Source organism: Sus scrofa, chromosome 5 (assembly GCF_054392235.1).
Source record: "Sus scrofa isolate SSC_HxYL_T2T_F1_AM1 chromosome 5, Sscrofa_HxYL_maternal_Yorkshire_Landrace_v2.0, whole genome shotgun sequence".
Taxonomy (NCBI): Eukaryota; Metazoa; Chordata; class Mammalia; order Artiodactyla; family Suidae; genus Sus; species Sus scrofa.
In genome coordinates this window covers 81,662,060-81,679,084 of record NC_139387.1, presented here as the reverse complement: position 1 = coordinate 81,679,084, position 17,025 = coordinate 81,662,060, and the positions used below count along the sequence as shown (strand labels likewise).

General features: G+C 33.9%; 1 protein-coding gene across 9 annotated transcripts in view; it reads left to right on the top strand.

The window, feature by feature from the left end:
* The window catches only part of ADAMTS20 (ADAM metallopeptidase with thrombospondin type 1 motif 20), a 210,223-nt gene that overhangs the window by 55,160 nt on the left and 138,038 nt on the right, over positions 1 to 17,025 (top strand). For all 9 annotated transcript variants that reach the window (XR_014845094.1, XM_085024338.1, XM_085024337.1 and 6 more), the window contains 1 exon segment: positions 15,519 to 15,778. Coding sequence is in view for 4 of the 9 variants with exons in the window: in XM_085024338.1 (XP_084880464.1) it covers positions 15,519 to 15,778 (260 nt within the window). In the remaining 5 variants the exon portion in view is untranslated.

Sequence of the window (17,025 nt, the reverse complement as noted above, 5' to 3'; positions counted from 1 at the left end):
ATGGTAGGCAGATCCAGGGGCTGAGTGACAAAAACTGCACTAGGTTTCTCCAAGGATGTGCTGTTTAAACCATTTAGTCTCGGCTGTGGAATATTTCCTGGTATTTTATTTTTTTAAAAAAGGAAGATGGGCTTATATTAAAACATCCACGAGATTTGTTTTATTGAAGTATGGTAAGGTGATAGACATGGAGATAACGGCTTTTGAAAGAAGAGTTCATTACAATCCCCACGAGGAGACACGCCCCCCAGGACCACATGGAGAAACAGTCAGGTTGGTCAGAGGCAGAAGGAGTGAGGGGAAAGCAAGGGCAAAGGCTTTATTTCTACAGCAGTGGGAACAGAGGGAGAGGGGCTGTCCTCTGTTGGGCAGGACGTGAAACACAGGTCTTAGGGTTTCTGTCTAAATCAAGCATTTGCTATAATGCAAACTTAACAAGTGTTACTTTTTAAAGTCCTACTCAATCAACTAGAAAAGACTGATTTATGTTTGAACAACCAATTATTTGCCTCAGACCCACAGGTTTTTCTTTTTTGCTTTATTTGTTGATCAGTATTCTAAAATGCATGAAAGTAACTGTTTTCTTAAGTGGGTGTTCTTCAGTCTTATTGTTCTAGTAATGTTCTTAAGTTAAACTTCATCCCAAACCAGAGAGAAATCCTGAACTGTGAAATTTTACCAATTAAGATTTTGAGACTGTGCATGCTATGGAATAGAATGTATATATTTTTATATATGGCTATATGTCTGTATATGGCTATATACTCTTCAAAGCACTCTTCAAAGCACTCTTCACAGTTGTATGTCACTAATCTTGGACTAATTCTGAGCTATAATCATCCTCAACTTACATGCTTTCTATGAGGGCAAAACCTAGTGTTGCCATGACAGTTTTTTGTTTTACTCATATAAGGTTATTTTATTAGCTGATCTATTTTGCCAGTTATGTGCTCTCCTTCTCATAATAGTGGCATGAACATGTGTTTAATAATGTATTCCACAGAGTAGAATCAATCTGCCACATATTATACTTATTTTGTGTTGTCATTATTATTATGCCTGTGGCAGTTCCCAGAGCTTGGAACTTCTATTTTGTCTGTGAAGTCTTATATTATCTAGTTATACTTCTAGGGAGGTTAGCAATTCCCACATTGGATGAATTATGTGAAATGGGCAAATGAGGGAGGGAACCAACATGCTAGGAACCAGAGGGTGTGTTTATCCAGCCTGACAGGTGTATTTTGAAAATGTATATCATAGAAGGGGACCTCTATATTTTAACTGTGGTCACAGCAGTTCTTTCCAGAAAGGTTTATCTGAAGAATGTCTACCCTTAAGAATTTAACCGTTTTAAAAAATCTTCCTTTCTTGGAGTTCCCATTGTGGCTCAGTGGTTAACGAATCCAACTAGAAACCATGAGGTTGCAGGTTCAATCCCTGGCCTTGCTCAGTAGGTTAAGGATCCGGCATTGTGGTGAGCTGTGGTGTAGGTCGCAGATGTGACTTGGTGTAGGCTGGCGGCTACAGCTCTGATTAGACCCCTAGCCTGGGAACCTCCATATGCCGTGGCCCTAGAAAAAAACAAAACAAAAAAATTTTTCCTTTCTTTGTATTTGGATTGCATATTTCATAACTATACCATTAAACTGGGTAACGTTGTGTTTGTCAAATTCATGATTCCTTCTAGTTGTGAAGCATTGTATTTTCTTGATATTTTCTCTGTATCAGCTTGGGAATGAACTGGGAGAATTGTGAGTCTTGAGGTATATGAGAAATTATCAGTTACAACTGCTATTTGAAGAGTAAGCTATCAAGTGTCTTGAGTATGAGTGTTAAACAAGCTCTCATATTTCTGTTAAGATTTGATTGCCTCTCACTGTAAAATTAGAGTTTTAGAACTGGTTATTGGATTTTGCAAAGTAGAGATGATTGGAGCCCTTAAATGTTGTGCTTGCTGATTGGAATGGAATAAAACTCATAAAACTAAGGTGTTATGAAGAAGACTTAGATGAACTGTCTTTAGGCTTTCCTTGTTAAAAACTAATCCTGTCGATGGTAAAAAAAAACTTCATAAAAAAGGTGATATAGTAAACTTTGGAATACAGCATAAATAAACTATTTCCTTGAATTAAGAGCTCAATCTGTCAGTTTCAAACTTTGATTTATTCCTTTTGTCAAAATCAAAAAATAATGGATTTAATAAAAGTATTAAAAGCAGTGTAATTTTATTTCATGTAAAAGTTGATTGGGCTACTTCACAGGAATTTAAGACACTTAGCATAACATTTATTCTGGAAAGCATCCATATATGTTAATCTGGTTTTGGATATTATTTTTTCTTCCATTGGTTTATTTATCTATCATTGTGCCAATACCAAAAATACACTCAAAATATTAAAATATGCTAAAAATAATCCTAAACATATTAAAGCTCCATTGTAAGTCTTGAAATGTGGTAGAATAAGTCCTTGAATTTATTCAAGATTATGTTGGCTATTTAGAATCAACTTTTTGATTTCTACAAAAGGAAAAAAGAGATTTTTATCAGATTTAATTAGATCAGTAGATCATTTTGGAGCAGTGACATCTTTTTAATATTGTCTCTAAAACATCAGTATGGCATAACCATATATTCTTGCTTAATTTCCCATTTAATATTTTATAGATTTCTTTGTTGAGGTCTTATACATTTGTTTTCTTTTTGGGTATTTGTTCAGTTTTGACTCTGTTATAAATGGCGTAATTTAAAAATTTTTCATATTATTGTGCATATAATGCAGGCAGTTTTTGTATTGATCTTGTAATTAGCAACTGTGTTTGTATAGTCCAATAGTTTATCTGTTCATACTATTGGATTTTGTACATTAGTAGTTATATAAAACAGTTTTGCTTCTTCTTTCCTAGTCTTTCAACATTTTCTTTTCTTGCCTTACTGCACTGGCTAGGATTTCTAGAACAATGTTGAATGGAAATAACAATAATGAAAACCCTTGACTCACAGCCAATTTTAGAAGGAAAGCTCTTGACCTTTTCTGATGTGTACAATGTCTGCTGTAGGTTTTTCTTAGGAAGAAAATTCAATTGTTTTCTGATTAAGGAAGTTCCCCCAAATTCCTACTTTATTAAGAACTTTTTTTTTTTTTTTTTCTGCACCCATGGCATGCAGAAGATCTTGGGCCTGGGATTGAGTGCACACCACAGCAGCGACAATGCCAAATCCTTAACCACTAGGCCACTTGGGAACTCAAAAAACTTTTATTATGAATGGATGTTGAATTTTATCAAAACATTTTCTGCTGCATGTAGCAAGGTGAACATATTTTTCTCCCTTTTTTTCAGTTAATTTATTTTCAAATGGGAAATCCACTTTGGGTTTTTATGAGACTGGATTTGGTAATATTTTCTTTAATATTTCTGTATCTGTGTTCATGAATGAATTTGGTTTTAGTTTTTCCCTCATTGCATAGAAAAAAGCAAGGAAGATGAGGACTTATTGAAAAGAATGATTAAAATGATGGACCATGGAATACAAAATAGGCAATAATTTTTTATGCAAAAAATGAAGTAAGAGAGGTAAATAACCCAATAGATTTGTGGAGAGCAATAAATATAAAATTTTCTGTCTAAAGTATTAGGTCAGTAATCAGCCAGGTAGCTCATTGTACAGTATTCTTTTGATCTACCAAAACACACAACTTAATAGCAAATATTTAGTGAAATAAAATTTAATCTTTGACTTTCTACTCTTTAGTCACATGATACTTTCCTCATGAAGAGGATGCAAGAATTATTTGCAGTTAAAATCTGATTCAGAATTGCAGCATTCAAAAATAGCCCTGCATACAGACATTGAGCCATGAGACTGGACTGCTCTCACAAGGAATACAAGTGTAGGAGAAAATTAAACAAGGATGGGCCATGTTCTTGGCTGGTCCCAGCCTGTGTTCCACCCTTTGTCAAGATCATTACTGCTGGAGTGAGAGTTGGGCCAGGCACCACGTCAGTCACATATATACTGTTTCATGTGAAGAACATCTAGACCTTTGGACCTACCCCCAGAAAATTTCTCCCTCGGAAAAGAGCCAGAAAAATGAAGAGAAAAATACTCCCTTTCCATTCTGAAGTTTGCATCTTCTTTTGCACATATTTGAATATACCTAGGTGTTATAGTAACTTTTGGTGTAAGACTGACAAAAACATTCTTTTAGAAAGTGGTGATTTGTTAACTTCTGAGATGTAGCATAAAATATAGTAACAGAATACCTACTTGAAAATAAGAGCTCAACCTATCAAAGATTTCAAAGTTTGACTTTTTTCCCACTTTTGTCAAAACCCAGAAATAGTGGACCTAAGAAACTGAAAAAAGGAGTTCCTATCGTGGCGCAGTGGAAACGAATCCAAACCATGAGGAACCATGAGGTTGCTGGTTCCATCCCTGGCCTTGCTTAGTGGGTTAAGGATCTGGAATTGCCATGAGCCTATGGTGTAGATCGCAGACGTGGCTAGGATCTGGCTTTGCTGTGGCTGTGGTGTAGATCGGCAGATGTAGCTACAATTAGACCCCTAGCCTGGAAATCTCCATATGTTGTGGAGGCGGCCCTAAAAAAAAAAAGTTGAAAAAAGTGATGTGAATAAAAACTGATTTCATAATAAAGATATTAAGTACTATTAAGATATCACATAAAATTTTATTTTTTAACATTTATATTCATTTAGAGACAGTTTTAATTAGACCTCTGAGTTTTCCAGTATTATATTTACTTTATAAATCATTTTTAATATTTCTTATTTTAAAAAACTTTTTAGGCAAATAGTAAAGGTTCAAAGAATATTTCACAATATTTCAATATTTCAATATTCAAATATTCAAAGAATATTTCAATATTTGAATATTCAAATATTTGAATATTGCAAATATTCAAAGAATATTTCTTTCTTTTGTGTCAGCCTATAATACGGCTCAGTATGGCACTGTTTAACACATAATAAGTGTTCCAGGAACTGAGAAAATAATAAACACATCTGCTTTATTAAAAAAAAAAAAGAATTCAATTTTCAGTCAAAACCGTTTTCAGAATTTTATTTTTTTTTTCAGCTACTGAACTATAACTTTTTCAATTTTTATTTTATTTATTTATTTTTTATTTCCTCAGTACATTATTTTTTTTCTACTGTACAGCATGGTGACCCAGTTACACATACATGTATACATTCTTTTTTCTCACATTATCATGCTCCATCATAAGTGACTAGACATAGTTTCCAGTGCTACACAGCAGGATCTTATTGCTAATCCATCAGGAGGAGTAAATATATAAAGAAATAAATTGTTAGAATTCCCTGGTGGCCTAGCAGTTAAGGACTCAGTGTTGTCACTGCCCTGGCTGCAGTTACTGCTGTGGCTTGGGTTTGATTCCTGGCCTGGGAACTTCTTTCTGCTGTGAGTGTGGCAAAAAAGAAAAATTGTAATGACCAGAGAAGGCTTGGAATAAAGAATGAATTAAAATATAAACTTAGATTACATTTTAGATTTTCATGAGTTTATAACTTTATTTTCCAAAAATATTCTAGATATAAATTATAGTTTAACATAATAGGAAATGCTCATCTAAGACTTTTAACAAGTTACCTAGTAAGAATGTGGAAAAATAGTATACCAATATTTGAATTCATAGAGCAAAAAGGACATAATGCTTACATATGCCTACTTTGAGCTAACTTTGCTCTTTGGGAGGTGTTCTAGATGCTTAGTGCTTAAAATTGCCTCAGGGTAGTTCTGATGTGATTCCACATGGGGCAGATTGTCAGATAATGTGGCAAAGCTAGCTCAGTGAGCAACTCATGCAAAATTTGAAAAACAGAGGGAGTTATGTTATTGATTATTAAATAATAGTAAGTGGCTATGGTTTCGGAGTGGATTGCATGAAGGCTTATCTGAAAATAGGAATTTAGAATTAGGAATAAGATTGATAAGGCAGAATTCTGTACTCTTGTCTGTTTTAATAGAGTTACGCAATGTTCTAATTTCAGCAGCCATACATCTTCACAAAAAAACTCACTACAGGGTTAATGTGATATATAGTGTTCATCGTGAATTCTGAACAAACTGATTTTTCTTTGAAGAATGAAATGTTACATTTCATTGACATGTTCAGTTGCTTGGGTATAAATTTAACCCACTGGTAAGATTTTCAAACAGCTTTTCAAGCAGTAATGAATTGGGAGTTTAGAATATCACATTATTGTATATAAAATTGTCCATCTAAATTTTTCTGATATTTGTGTTGGTTGGTTAATCTGTCTTAGTTTCACTTTGCTTAGAATTTCTGGTAAGGGGTAGGATTAGATGTGGAAAGGCACTTCCTAAAATGCCAAGGGCAACACAAGTGTTCTTTTACACCCATCAAGTGTAGAGGGTAGGATGCCAAAAACTGTAAAGAGACAACCAGTGAGTATCCCCTTCCACTAAGAAAAAATCTCAAAGGTTTTGAATTTATGAATGAATACGTGCTTGTTTTCATCTCTTGATCTGTGCAAGAACCCTTGATTCAGCTTGTTAGAGAAACTGTCTTCTACATCTTTAGAGCAAGCTCCATGGGTTGACTTGTGAATGTAGCAGAAGAAAGGGTATCAACTCTGTACCACTTGACAAGTGCACCCTTTGCCTTGTCAACACACATAGCAGAAGGAACTAGAATTTCTTGCTGGAATGTAGGATTAATGGGAGTCATTTGGGGGTTTTCACTGCCCTCTTATTTTTTTCTCTCAGGGCTACTAGAGTAAAAGGACAGTCCTGGATCTGTTTCAAGTCTATGCAAGGTAGAGCTTGGCTCAACTCTCTGACTCTGTAATGCAGGGAAGACTGGACTCCCCTATTTTCATGAGTATGACTAGCTAGTTCCTCTTTTAATTTTGTAGGAGGCAGCATTTTCTATTATGACCCTGGTTACTAAATTCTTAACATTCTGCATGTATTACCCACATATGACCTTTATAAGAGTCATGTGATGTGAATTCAGATGTAATAATTGATATTGAGGAAATATGAATTCATCCCTTTGTTATGCCACTTATGTAGTTGGTAGCTGTTGCAATTTTTTGTAACCTGTCACGTGTTTCTGTTTTAAAAAGTGCACCATAATAGTAACTGATTCAGGGATGCAGTGAGGACAAATGATGTAATGATTCCTTTGTGTTTCACAGGCAAGTCCAAACTCTTGTGCACATTTGTTATTAGTAAATGGGGTAATTATTACTTTGAAATAAAACACTATATTTTTATTTATGTATATTTTATCAACTACATGCCATAATATGGTGAGAGTGGTTGAGATTTCTTAATATAGATCAATCAGACAGCTGTAGATTTTTATGAGTTTTTATATTATCGAATACTACTGTTTTAAAAAGTACTTTCCTTAATTATTTGTATAAGCTGTGTTAGCATGGGCAGTTTACTTGACCCTCCTGTTTCTTCAGATATAAAGTTGCTTCAGATGTAAAGTGAAGATAATTATACCATACCCACCTTAGAAAGTTATTAAAATAGTAAATAACTTAGGTGAAATGTCCAAGTACCTGGTCCACAGTAAGCACTCATTGACATTATGTTTGCCATTATTGTCGCTACTAGTATTAGTAAGAAAACTCAATAGGGTGACAATATGGAACATATATTAGATCTAGAAAACAGCGAAAATCATGAGAAAATATGACTTAGGTGTCACAACATGCCTGACATAATCAGCCTTTATTTCAAGGTATACTCAATTCCTTAAACTGGGAGTCCTGTTGGCTATTTAACAAGTAGTTTTAAATATTGATGGTCTAGAATAAGCTTCATTTGATTCCATGCCTTTTTTTAAAAAAATGGAAGGTTTATGTGCTGTTGGAGAAGTACAAAATTTGTTTATTTGGTCAAATACAGAGGGTGAGTATCAATTGCAGCCTCAGCACAGAGACCAGAGTGAATATTGTACTTAATATTAGGAAAGTCAAAGGCAGTCTCTCTGTCTCTGAATTGCTGTTGCTGTACAGTACAATTAGTATTATGCCTATGCTGACATTCTGGTCTGAGAAATCTTTTGCCTTGTTCTTCAGTATATTCTCTTTTTCCTTTGCTTTCGGCAGTCTTTTTTTTTTTTTTTTTTTTTTCCTTTTTCTCATCTCACTTTCAGCTTTCCATCATCCTCACTTTCTTTCTCCTAATACTTTTACCTTCTTTCCGTGAGCAGAACATGTTGCTCAGCTGTGTCCTTAGGCTTTAGGGAGTATATTGCTTGGTGCTAGTGGTGATGACTGTTTAGTGGTGGCTGATGGAGAGGGGCTTGGACTTTTTCTTATAGGCACTGAGGCCCCATGGTAATTTATTGAATAAGGCTGAGATAAAACGGATGTTCCTAAAAATGAATCTTTTGGGATACAAATGAAGAACGAATGGGAGGGAGAAGAGATTAAAGATGGTGGGACCATTTGGGAGATTCTGTGTGTCTTATTTTGCATTTCTGATTCCAAGAGTGTTGCTCAAAGGTGAGAAAGACCCGAGTGAGTTTAGAGATACAATATTGTCGGCAATAGGAGCAATACAAGTGTGTTTTGAAGGAGAAATGGCAAACCTTGGTAACCAGATACAAAGGGTGAGGGAAGAAGAAGAACCGAGTGGTGGTATACAGTTGAGTGTCAGTAAGGTATTCAGAGTTATTGCTCACATTAATAGAAATGGAGAAACTTGGACTAGGAAAAGAAAATTAACTCATTTCTACATATTTTAAATATGAAGTGCCAGTAAGACATTCAAGTAGAATTATGGATTTCTAATTGTTTATTGTTTGACAAACTTTTTAGTAGTTTCTAGTCTTATAGATTAACAATCTTCTTGAGCTTTAGAATACACTATGCTATTATGAGGGTTATATTTGCAGATGTAATTTTAAGTATTTTATGTTCTCGTAAACAGATTATCATTGTTGCATCGTGTTTGTGATGTGGTGGTGTGGTCTAAATTAGTTTTGGGTCATAATACCCTTGTTATTATTAAAGCATAAGACATTGTTTTAACATTTGAGTCAGTGGAACATAGACTAGCATTGCATAGACATGATGTAATTGAATTGGCAAATGAGCTTTGAATAATGCCCATTTATTTAGGGTATTTGGAAAGGTCACTTTGTCAGCATTTGTTATACTGCTTCAGTGTAAATGTCAGAAAAAAGGTAATAGGATAAAATGTTTAGCCTGTAAAATACTTGTAGCTACTGTTTTTTAAAATAACATTGTAGTTTAAAAAAACAGCAAAAAAATTCATTGTAATGATTTAAAGGGCATTGAAATGTTAAAGAAAGTATTTAATAGTTTCTCAGTCTTACCTATCCATCTATCCAATGCTATAAGTTTGAGGAATAAACTTCTATATCTTTTTGGCTCATTATATAAAATTTTATGAGTATGTACCTGGATATTTTGTGAAAGTTAGCTTTTACAAAAATGAGATCATGCTATCCATAGTATTCTGCTACCTACACTTTTTACTTAAACACTTAACATGAATATCCTCCCTTATCAAAACACATAATCCTTTTTTTTTTAACAGCTGCATAATATACCATTGTTGAATTATTCCTGTGTGGAGGATTGTTGATTTTAAAAGTTTTAAATTGAGTTTCTTGGTTTTTTTACATACCAAGAATAAATTTTGCTTTGTAAAATTTAATTCACAAAGTCAAATCAAGAATAAAAAACTTTCTCCCTGATATCCATACTGTATATTTCACTTTATTGTCTTAGTGCTTTAGCATTACCCCTAACAATACTGTACTGTAGTGATGAGAGCTGTCATATTGTTTTAATAGCAGTTCTATAAATTATTCTTTGCTAAGATCTCGTTAATAGTATAACACCAATCATGAATATGTGAAGGAATATGAATTATATGACTACGACAACAACCTATATATATCGCTACACAGTTCTGCTCTCACTCAGCCTCCCATTTTGTCCACCTGCCTCTCCTCACCCGAAGCATCATTCTAAATGTCATATTTGTCATCTCCTTGCTTTTTATGTAGTATTATTGCATACATATATATTTCTTTTTATTTTTCCTTTTAGGGCCACACTTGTGGCAAATGGAAGTTCCCAGGCTAGGGGTAGAATCAGAGCTGCAGGTGCTAGCCATGCCACAGTGACAGCAACACCAGATCCCAACTGCATCTGTGACCTATGCCATACCTCGCAGCAACACTGGACCCTTAACACACTGAGTGGGGCCAGGGATTGAACCCACATCCTCATGGGAACTCGTTAGGTTTGTTACCACTGAGCCACAATGGGAACTCCTATATTTCTTAAAATTCATATTATTATTTTATTTTTAAGCTGTATGAAAATGTTACATTTAAATTTTATCACTTTTGTCACTTATAGTGACAAGGATTCATTCCATTATCTGTTGAAGTATGAAATTACTAGATTGCTTCTAAATTATTCAATTATTTTGACAGTGTCCTGTAGAATATTCTTATCATCATTTCATTTGCTATAGAAATTAAACCCTTGAGGTATGTATTGGTAACATTGTATTTGTTGTTAAATTATGGTTTTCTTTTTTGTTTTCCTTTAACCTTCATTGTTAAGCAATATGTTTTAGTGGTTAAAACCACTGACTCTGGTGCCAGATCCCCAGGATTTGAATCTTGGATGTGCTACTTAGTAGCTAACATATGGCTGGATTTTATTAACCTAATTCTGTGCAGCTTTTACTTTTTGATAGGCAAATTTAAACTACTTTTATTATGATATGAACTAGTTACTTTTATTTGTTTCCATTTTCAGCTCCATCTATGATTAATTGTGTGTAGTGAGTCTTTAATCTCTGTATGTTGTACTTTCCTCATCTACAAAACTGAGATTAGCGATAGTACCTATCTTGTTTGCCACTATCAAATGAATTAATACAAATAAATTTGCCAGAAATACACAGTTGACCCTTGAACAAAGAGGGGTTCGGGGTGCTTAGTTGAAAAATCTGCATATATCTTTACAATTGGCTCTCCATATCTGCAGATTCTGCATTTGCAGATTCAGCCAATTGCAGATCAATACTGTAGCGCATATTTATTGACAAACATCCACATATAAGTGGACCCACAGAGTTCAAACCCATGTTGTTCAAGAGTCATCTGTACTTGACTTATGGTAGGCAATATATATAGTGTTATTTATATTTCATATGGATGATACTCTGATGTTTTTTTTCCCCCATTTCCTTACTTTTGCTCATTTTTCTTTTTTTTTTTTTCATCATCTCTCACCCCTTTAAAGTCAGAAATGCTACAGGATATATTTATCTTTTGGTAATGTGTTTATTTTAACAGTTATATATACACATACTTATATTTATTGATTTAAAAAGTAAGTAATAATGATAGCCTTTTTGTGCTAAGCTGTATGATCTCAGTTCCATCTTGCCTCATAGCATTTTCCAAAGTGAATATGCCAGTTTTCACTACCTCTAGCAGTATAGGAGAGGTTTAGGAGCCCCACATTATATTATCATGTCTTGTTATTTTCAATATTTTTCATTTTGGCCATTTGGGAGTGCAGGTAATCAAGTTTCATTGTGTTTTAGTTTGCATTTCCCTGATTATCAATAATTTTTGGTACTGTTTCATACATTTATTGCTTTTGAATTTTGTCTTTTGTGAGGTATTCAAGTCTGCCTTATTTTTATTGTTGTCTTATTTATTGTTTACAGTGGTTAGTTACATCATCTGCATCTAAGTTCTTTGTTAATATTTATTGCAAATAACCTTCTCCTACTCCCATAATGGTGGTTTTTTTGGTGGACATAAATTCAAAGTCTTAGTTTTGCCAAATAAATAGTCTTTTTGGCTAGTATTTTTGTGTGTGTCCTAAATAGGTCTTTAAAAAAAAATCATGAAGATATTATGATATACTGTCACTTAAAAACCTCATGAAACACATTTGGGATCTTTTCCCTTTTTTAATTCTTAAAAAAGTATTTGAAAAAGTAGCATTATTTGTTCTTTAAGTGTTTAGTCATATTTACTGGTAAGTCCTCTGAGACTGGACTTTTGGGGGGAAGAATTGATTAGAGTTCAGTTTTTTTAAAGTTATGTGGCTATTAGCCTTTCTAATTTTTTAATGGGTCAGTTTTGATAAGTTATATTTTTTTCTGGAAATGTTCTAGGAAACATTTGTTAATTTGTATCAAGTTACTTATAATATATTCTTAGTGTCTATAGGATCCTGATATTGGCTATTTTTTCCTTAATTTTTATTAATTCCTCCAAAGTTGAATTTTAATATGAAATTTATGTATTCTTTTGTTATAGAGACTCTTTTTTTTTTTTTTTCTTATGCTGCATTGTTGGGGGTTTTTGTTGGTTGGTTTATTTGTTTTTTTGCAATTTAGGACTGCACCTGCAGCACATGGAAGTTCCCAGGCTAGGGGATGTTAGAGCTGCAGCTGCCGGCCTACACACAGCCACAGCAATACAGGATCTGAGCCCTGCCTGTGACCTACACCACAACACTTGGCAATGCTGGATCCTTAACCCGCTGAGCGAGGCCAGGGATCAAACCCATATCCACATGGATACTAGTCGGGTTCGTAACCTGCTGAGCCACAAAGGGAACTCCCTTTATGCTATATTGTTATCTCCAGTGTTTGCATTCCAGTTTTGGAATTCTTATTTGTGCTTTTAACTATTTTAGCCTGTCCAGAGCTACCTATTCTGCCTTACTCTGATTCCTTCAGGCCTCAGGGATTCCTTAATTGCGTTCTCATCTAACTTACTATTAGCCAGTGAGATGTTTGATTTCTTAGCACCCAGGCTGGACAGACTCTGGGAGTTATCTCAGACAGTGAAATATTGACAGGTCCTGATAACCCACTGTTCACATTGTTTCTATGATTTTGACTCTTTTAGAGACCTGGTAAGTGGAAGCATATAGGATTTATATTTTTGCGGCTGGCTCATTTTAATTAACACATATCCTCAGGGTCCATCCCTGTCAAAGCATGTAACAATTTCCTTGGATAATCCATTTTATATATATATACACCAGATTTCAGTTATCCATTTATCTATAAATAGGTATTTGGGTTGCTTCTACCATTGGCTGTTGTGAATAATGCTGCAGTGAATATGTAAGTTTATGTACATACATATATATGTATTCTGGTACTAACTCCTTACTATATAATTTGCAAATAATTATTCCTATTTGGTAGGTTGTATTTTCACTCTGTTGATTTTATTCCTTAAAAATGCACATACAGAGTTCCCGTCGTGGCTCAGTGGTTAAACAATCTAACTAGGAACCATGAGGTTGTGGGTTCGATCCCTGGCCTTGCTCAGTAGGTTAAGGATCTGGCATTGCTGTGGGCTGTGGTGTAGGTTGCAGATGCAGTTCAGATCTGGTGTTGCTGTCCCTGTGGTGTAGGCCGGCGGCTATGGCTCTGATTGGACCCCTAGCCTGGGAACCTGCTGCGAGTGCGGCCCTAGAAAAGACAAAAAAAAAAAAAAAAACAAAAACAAACAAAAAAAAACACATACATTTTGAAGTTCATAGCCACATTTGTCTATTTTTTGCTTTTATTGCCTTGCTTTGGTGTCATATCCAAATCATCATTGCCAAATCCACTGTCATGAAGCATTTCCTCTATTCTAGGAGATTCAAAGTTTTAGATCTTTCTTTTAGATCTTATTTCATTTGGAGTTAATTTTTATGTATGGTACACAGTAAGGATTCAATTTCATTCTTTTGCATGGAGATATCTATTTTTCCCAGCACCATTTGTTGATGGGCCCATTCTTTCACCATGGAATGTTCTCACTACCCTTGTCAAACATCATTTCACTATATATACACAAGGGTTTATTTCTGGTTCTTTATTCTGTTCCATTTATCTATATACTCTCATGGTATGGACATTCTTTTACAAGTGTTTTGTGGACATATATTTTCCTTCATTTAGCTATATATATATATGTGTGTGTAATTGCAGGGTGATGGGGAAGGTGCTTGTGTAAATTAGAAATTGCCAGATAGTTTCCAAAATGGTTGTCTCAACACCGTATTATCAGTCTTCAAAGTTTTAGACATTTTGGTAAGGTAGAGTCACTTTTTTTGGTCTTTCATTTGAATCATTATTTAAGGATAAATTTGAGGTAACTTCAAGTGTTTCAATATGTGTTCCTTTTTTTTTAACTCTAAACACTATAATATAAACTTTATTAGATTACATTTATTAAATTGCTTCTCAATTTCTAAATCTTTGCTGACTTAGAGTAGGTACTCAATGAAAGTTTATTTTGAATGAATGAAATTGATGAACAAATAATCAAAACATGAATATTTACCTTCTTCGTGATAACTCTAGATTTGCATACATCAAATATATTGGAGTCTTCTTTAGAGTCCAGTAGTTAGTCATGGATATTTTAGTGGTTGAATAACTCTAGGAAAAATAGAGCAGAGTTTTGGGACTGTATATTCAGTTTGCCAGATTTTCACAATCTCCCACAGAGACAAATTTTAAAACTTAAGAGCTGGATGATTATAGGAATTAGAAAAAGTAGTTCAGCAGTGGAAACATTGATGACTTCAGTTTCTTTTTTACAACCATAGGATTGCTGCTTATTTTAAGTGAGATGACTTATTTTTATAATATATTCTTATGTTTTGTCCAATCCTTATAGTATTACTAAATCTTGATTGTTGTGGTATTGATGATTTGACTTATGAACTATCCAGTACTTTTTATTTCTTCTTACGTCATTTCTTTGCTCCACTTTTCTGTTCTAAATTATTTTCACGAAACAATTGTCAGAAAATTTAGCAGAAAAAATAAGGAAGAGATTAGAGGAATAAATTGAATGAGAAGGAAATAGGACAAACACTCATGCTGCCTGTGAATTTTTTTCCTGGTTGCCAAAATAGTCAAGAATTTGGGACTGGCTTCTATAAGTGCAGAGGACTTAAAGTGATTGCTATAGTAATCCCTAATGTTTCAGCAATTTTAACACTGTATTTATATTTATAAACAAAACAGTAAAAGTAATCAGTAGGTATTTATATTTCTATATGTTATGAAGTTTCACCCTAAAAAATGTAATTTCTCTATAATGAGATTAAGTGTAATCAGTGGCTTGAGGATCCAACTTATTAAAAAAATATATCAGGACTCTTCGATTTGTTTTTATTTTCTGCCCAGAAATTAATATGCTGTTTGGGTAGTCATAGCTGTTAAAATAAGATTTAAATACAGTTTTATTAGTACAACCTATGAAAATGTGTACATTTTATTAGTATGAATATTAATGCTTATGATAATGCTGTATAAGCCTTTTAAATGATTTCTTTTTGTCCTTTTATTTCATATTGGAAACAGATGTTTAAGTATTAAATATTGTTGGCTATCTATTCTATGCAATATTTTAGTCACATTCAATTTAATGACTCTTCATTATTATATTCTCCCCCCTCCCCAGAAAGTCAAATAAAGAAAACCACTTTGCCCTTTCATAACTACAGCAACGTGAGTGAAGATCTTAATATAAAGGAGGAAATAGTTTTAGGATACTCTTCAAAAAACGTATCATTGGAACATGAAAGAAGTCAAATACATTCCAGGAAAAAACGTTTTTTATCATATCCAAGATACGTGGAAGTTATGGTTACGGCTGATGCTAAAATGGTTCATCATCATGGGCAGAATTTGCAGCACTACGTGTTAACTCTAATGTCAATTGTAAGTAAACTTAAGAGGCCCTTTATATTTCCTAACATGTTTAATGTAATGTAGTTTTCACAGTTAATTAAAATGTTTTAAGCGAATTGTCTATATTTAAGCCAAGTATATTTCATTGAAATTTAGTCTAAATATATGCATATAGCAAGTATCCCATTCTGTTACTTGGACAGCTTTCTAAAAAATCTAAAATCTTTGAAACAAACCACTTAGAGAGAAAATGCTTCAGTCTTTACTCGGTCACATGAATGGCTTCTGCCCCCTAGTGACGGGGAAGATCCTAGTAGAATTGATCTTTTGCCCTTTGAATCTGGATTAATCAAATTTATGGTTACCCAAGGGAACACATGGGGGGAAGGGATAAATTTGGGATTAATATATACATACTACTATATGTAAAATAAATAACTAACAAGGACCTACTCTGTAGCACAGGGAACTCTACTCAATATTCTGTAATAACCTATATGGGAAAAAAATCTGAAAAAGAATGGAGATATACTATATGTGTGTGTGTGTGCATGCATATATATATATATATATATATATATATATATATATATATGATTCGCTTTACCTCTGAAGCTAACACAACATTGTGGATCAACTATTCCCCAATAAAATTTAATATAAAATAAAGAATGGAGTGAAATATTTAAAGTGTTGGAAATATCACCAACCTTCAATTCTGTATTCAAAAAAATTATCCTTCAAATCAAAGGCAAAATAATTACTTTCCTAGACAAAATCTGAGAGAATTTGTTGCCAGCCAGAACTGATTTGCAAAAAATATTAAAAGAAGTTCTTCAGGCAAAAGGCAAATTTTAGGGAAGAAGATTATATTGACATAAAGAAAAAAGAGCGTCAGAGGAAGAATAAATGGAGGTAAACAAACAAACATACCAAAAACCCTCCTTAATTCTGCACAGAAGGACAGAGATACTAATTGTACCACTATTGCATTCTCCAAATCAAATAGAGACACATGATACTTTAAGTTATAAAGGTAGTTATGAGGATAAAAGGATAGCCTGGTGCTAATAAGGCTGCCTGAGCAAATTAGGGATATAAGATCACAGTAGCCATAAGAGCTTTTGATCTGGTGTTAATAGCTCTGTTGAGCAGTGGTGGTGCCAGTATCCTTAGAACAGAATTCCAGTGCTGATGAAGAGCACCAGTTCCTGTGTTAGTGGCAGCACACTAAGTCCTAAACATACATGTGTATAGGCCTACACACACACACACGT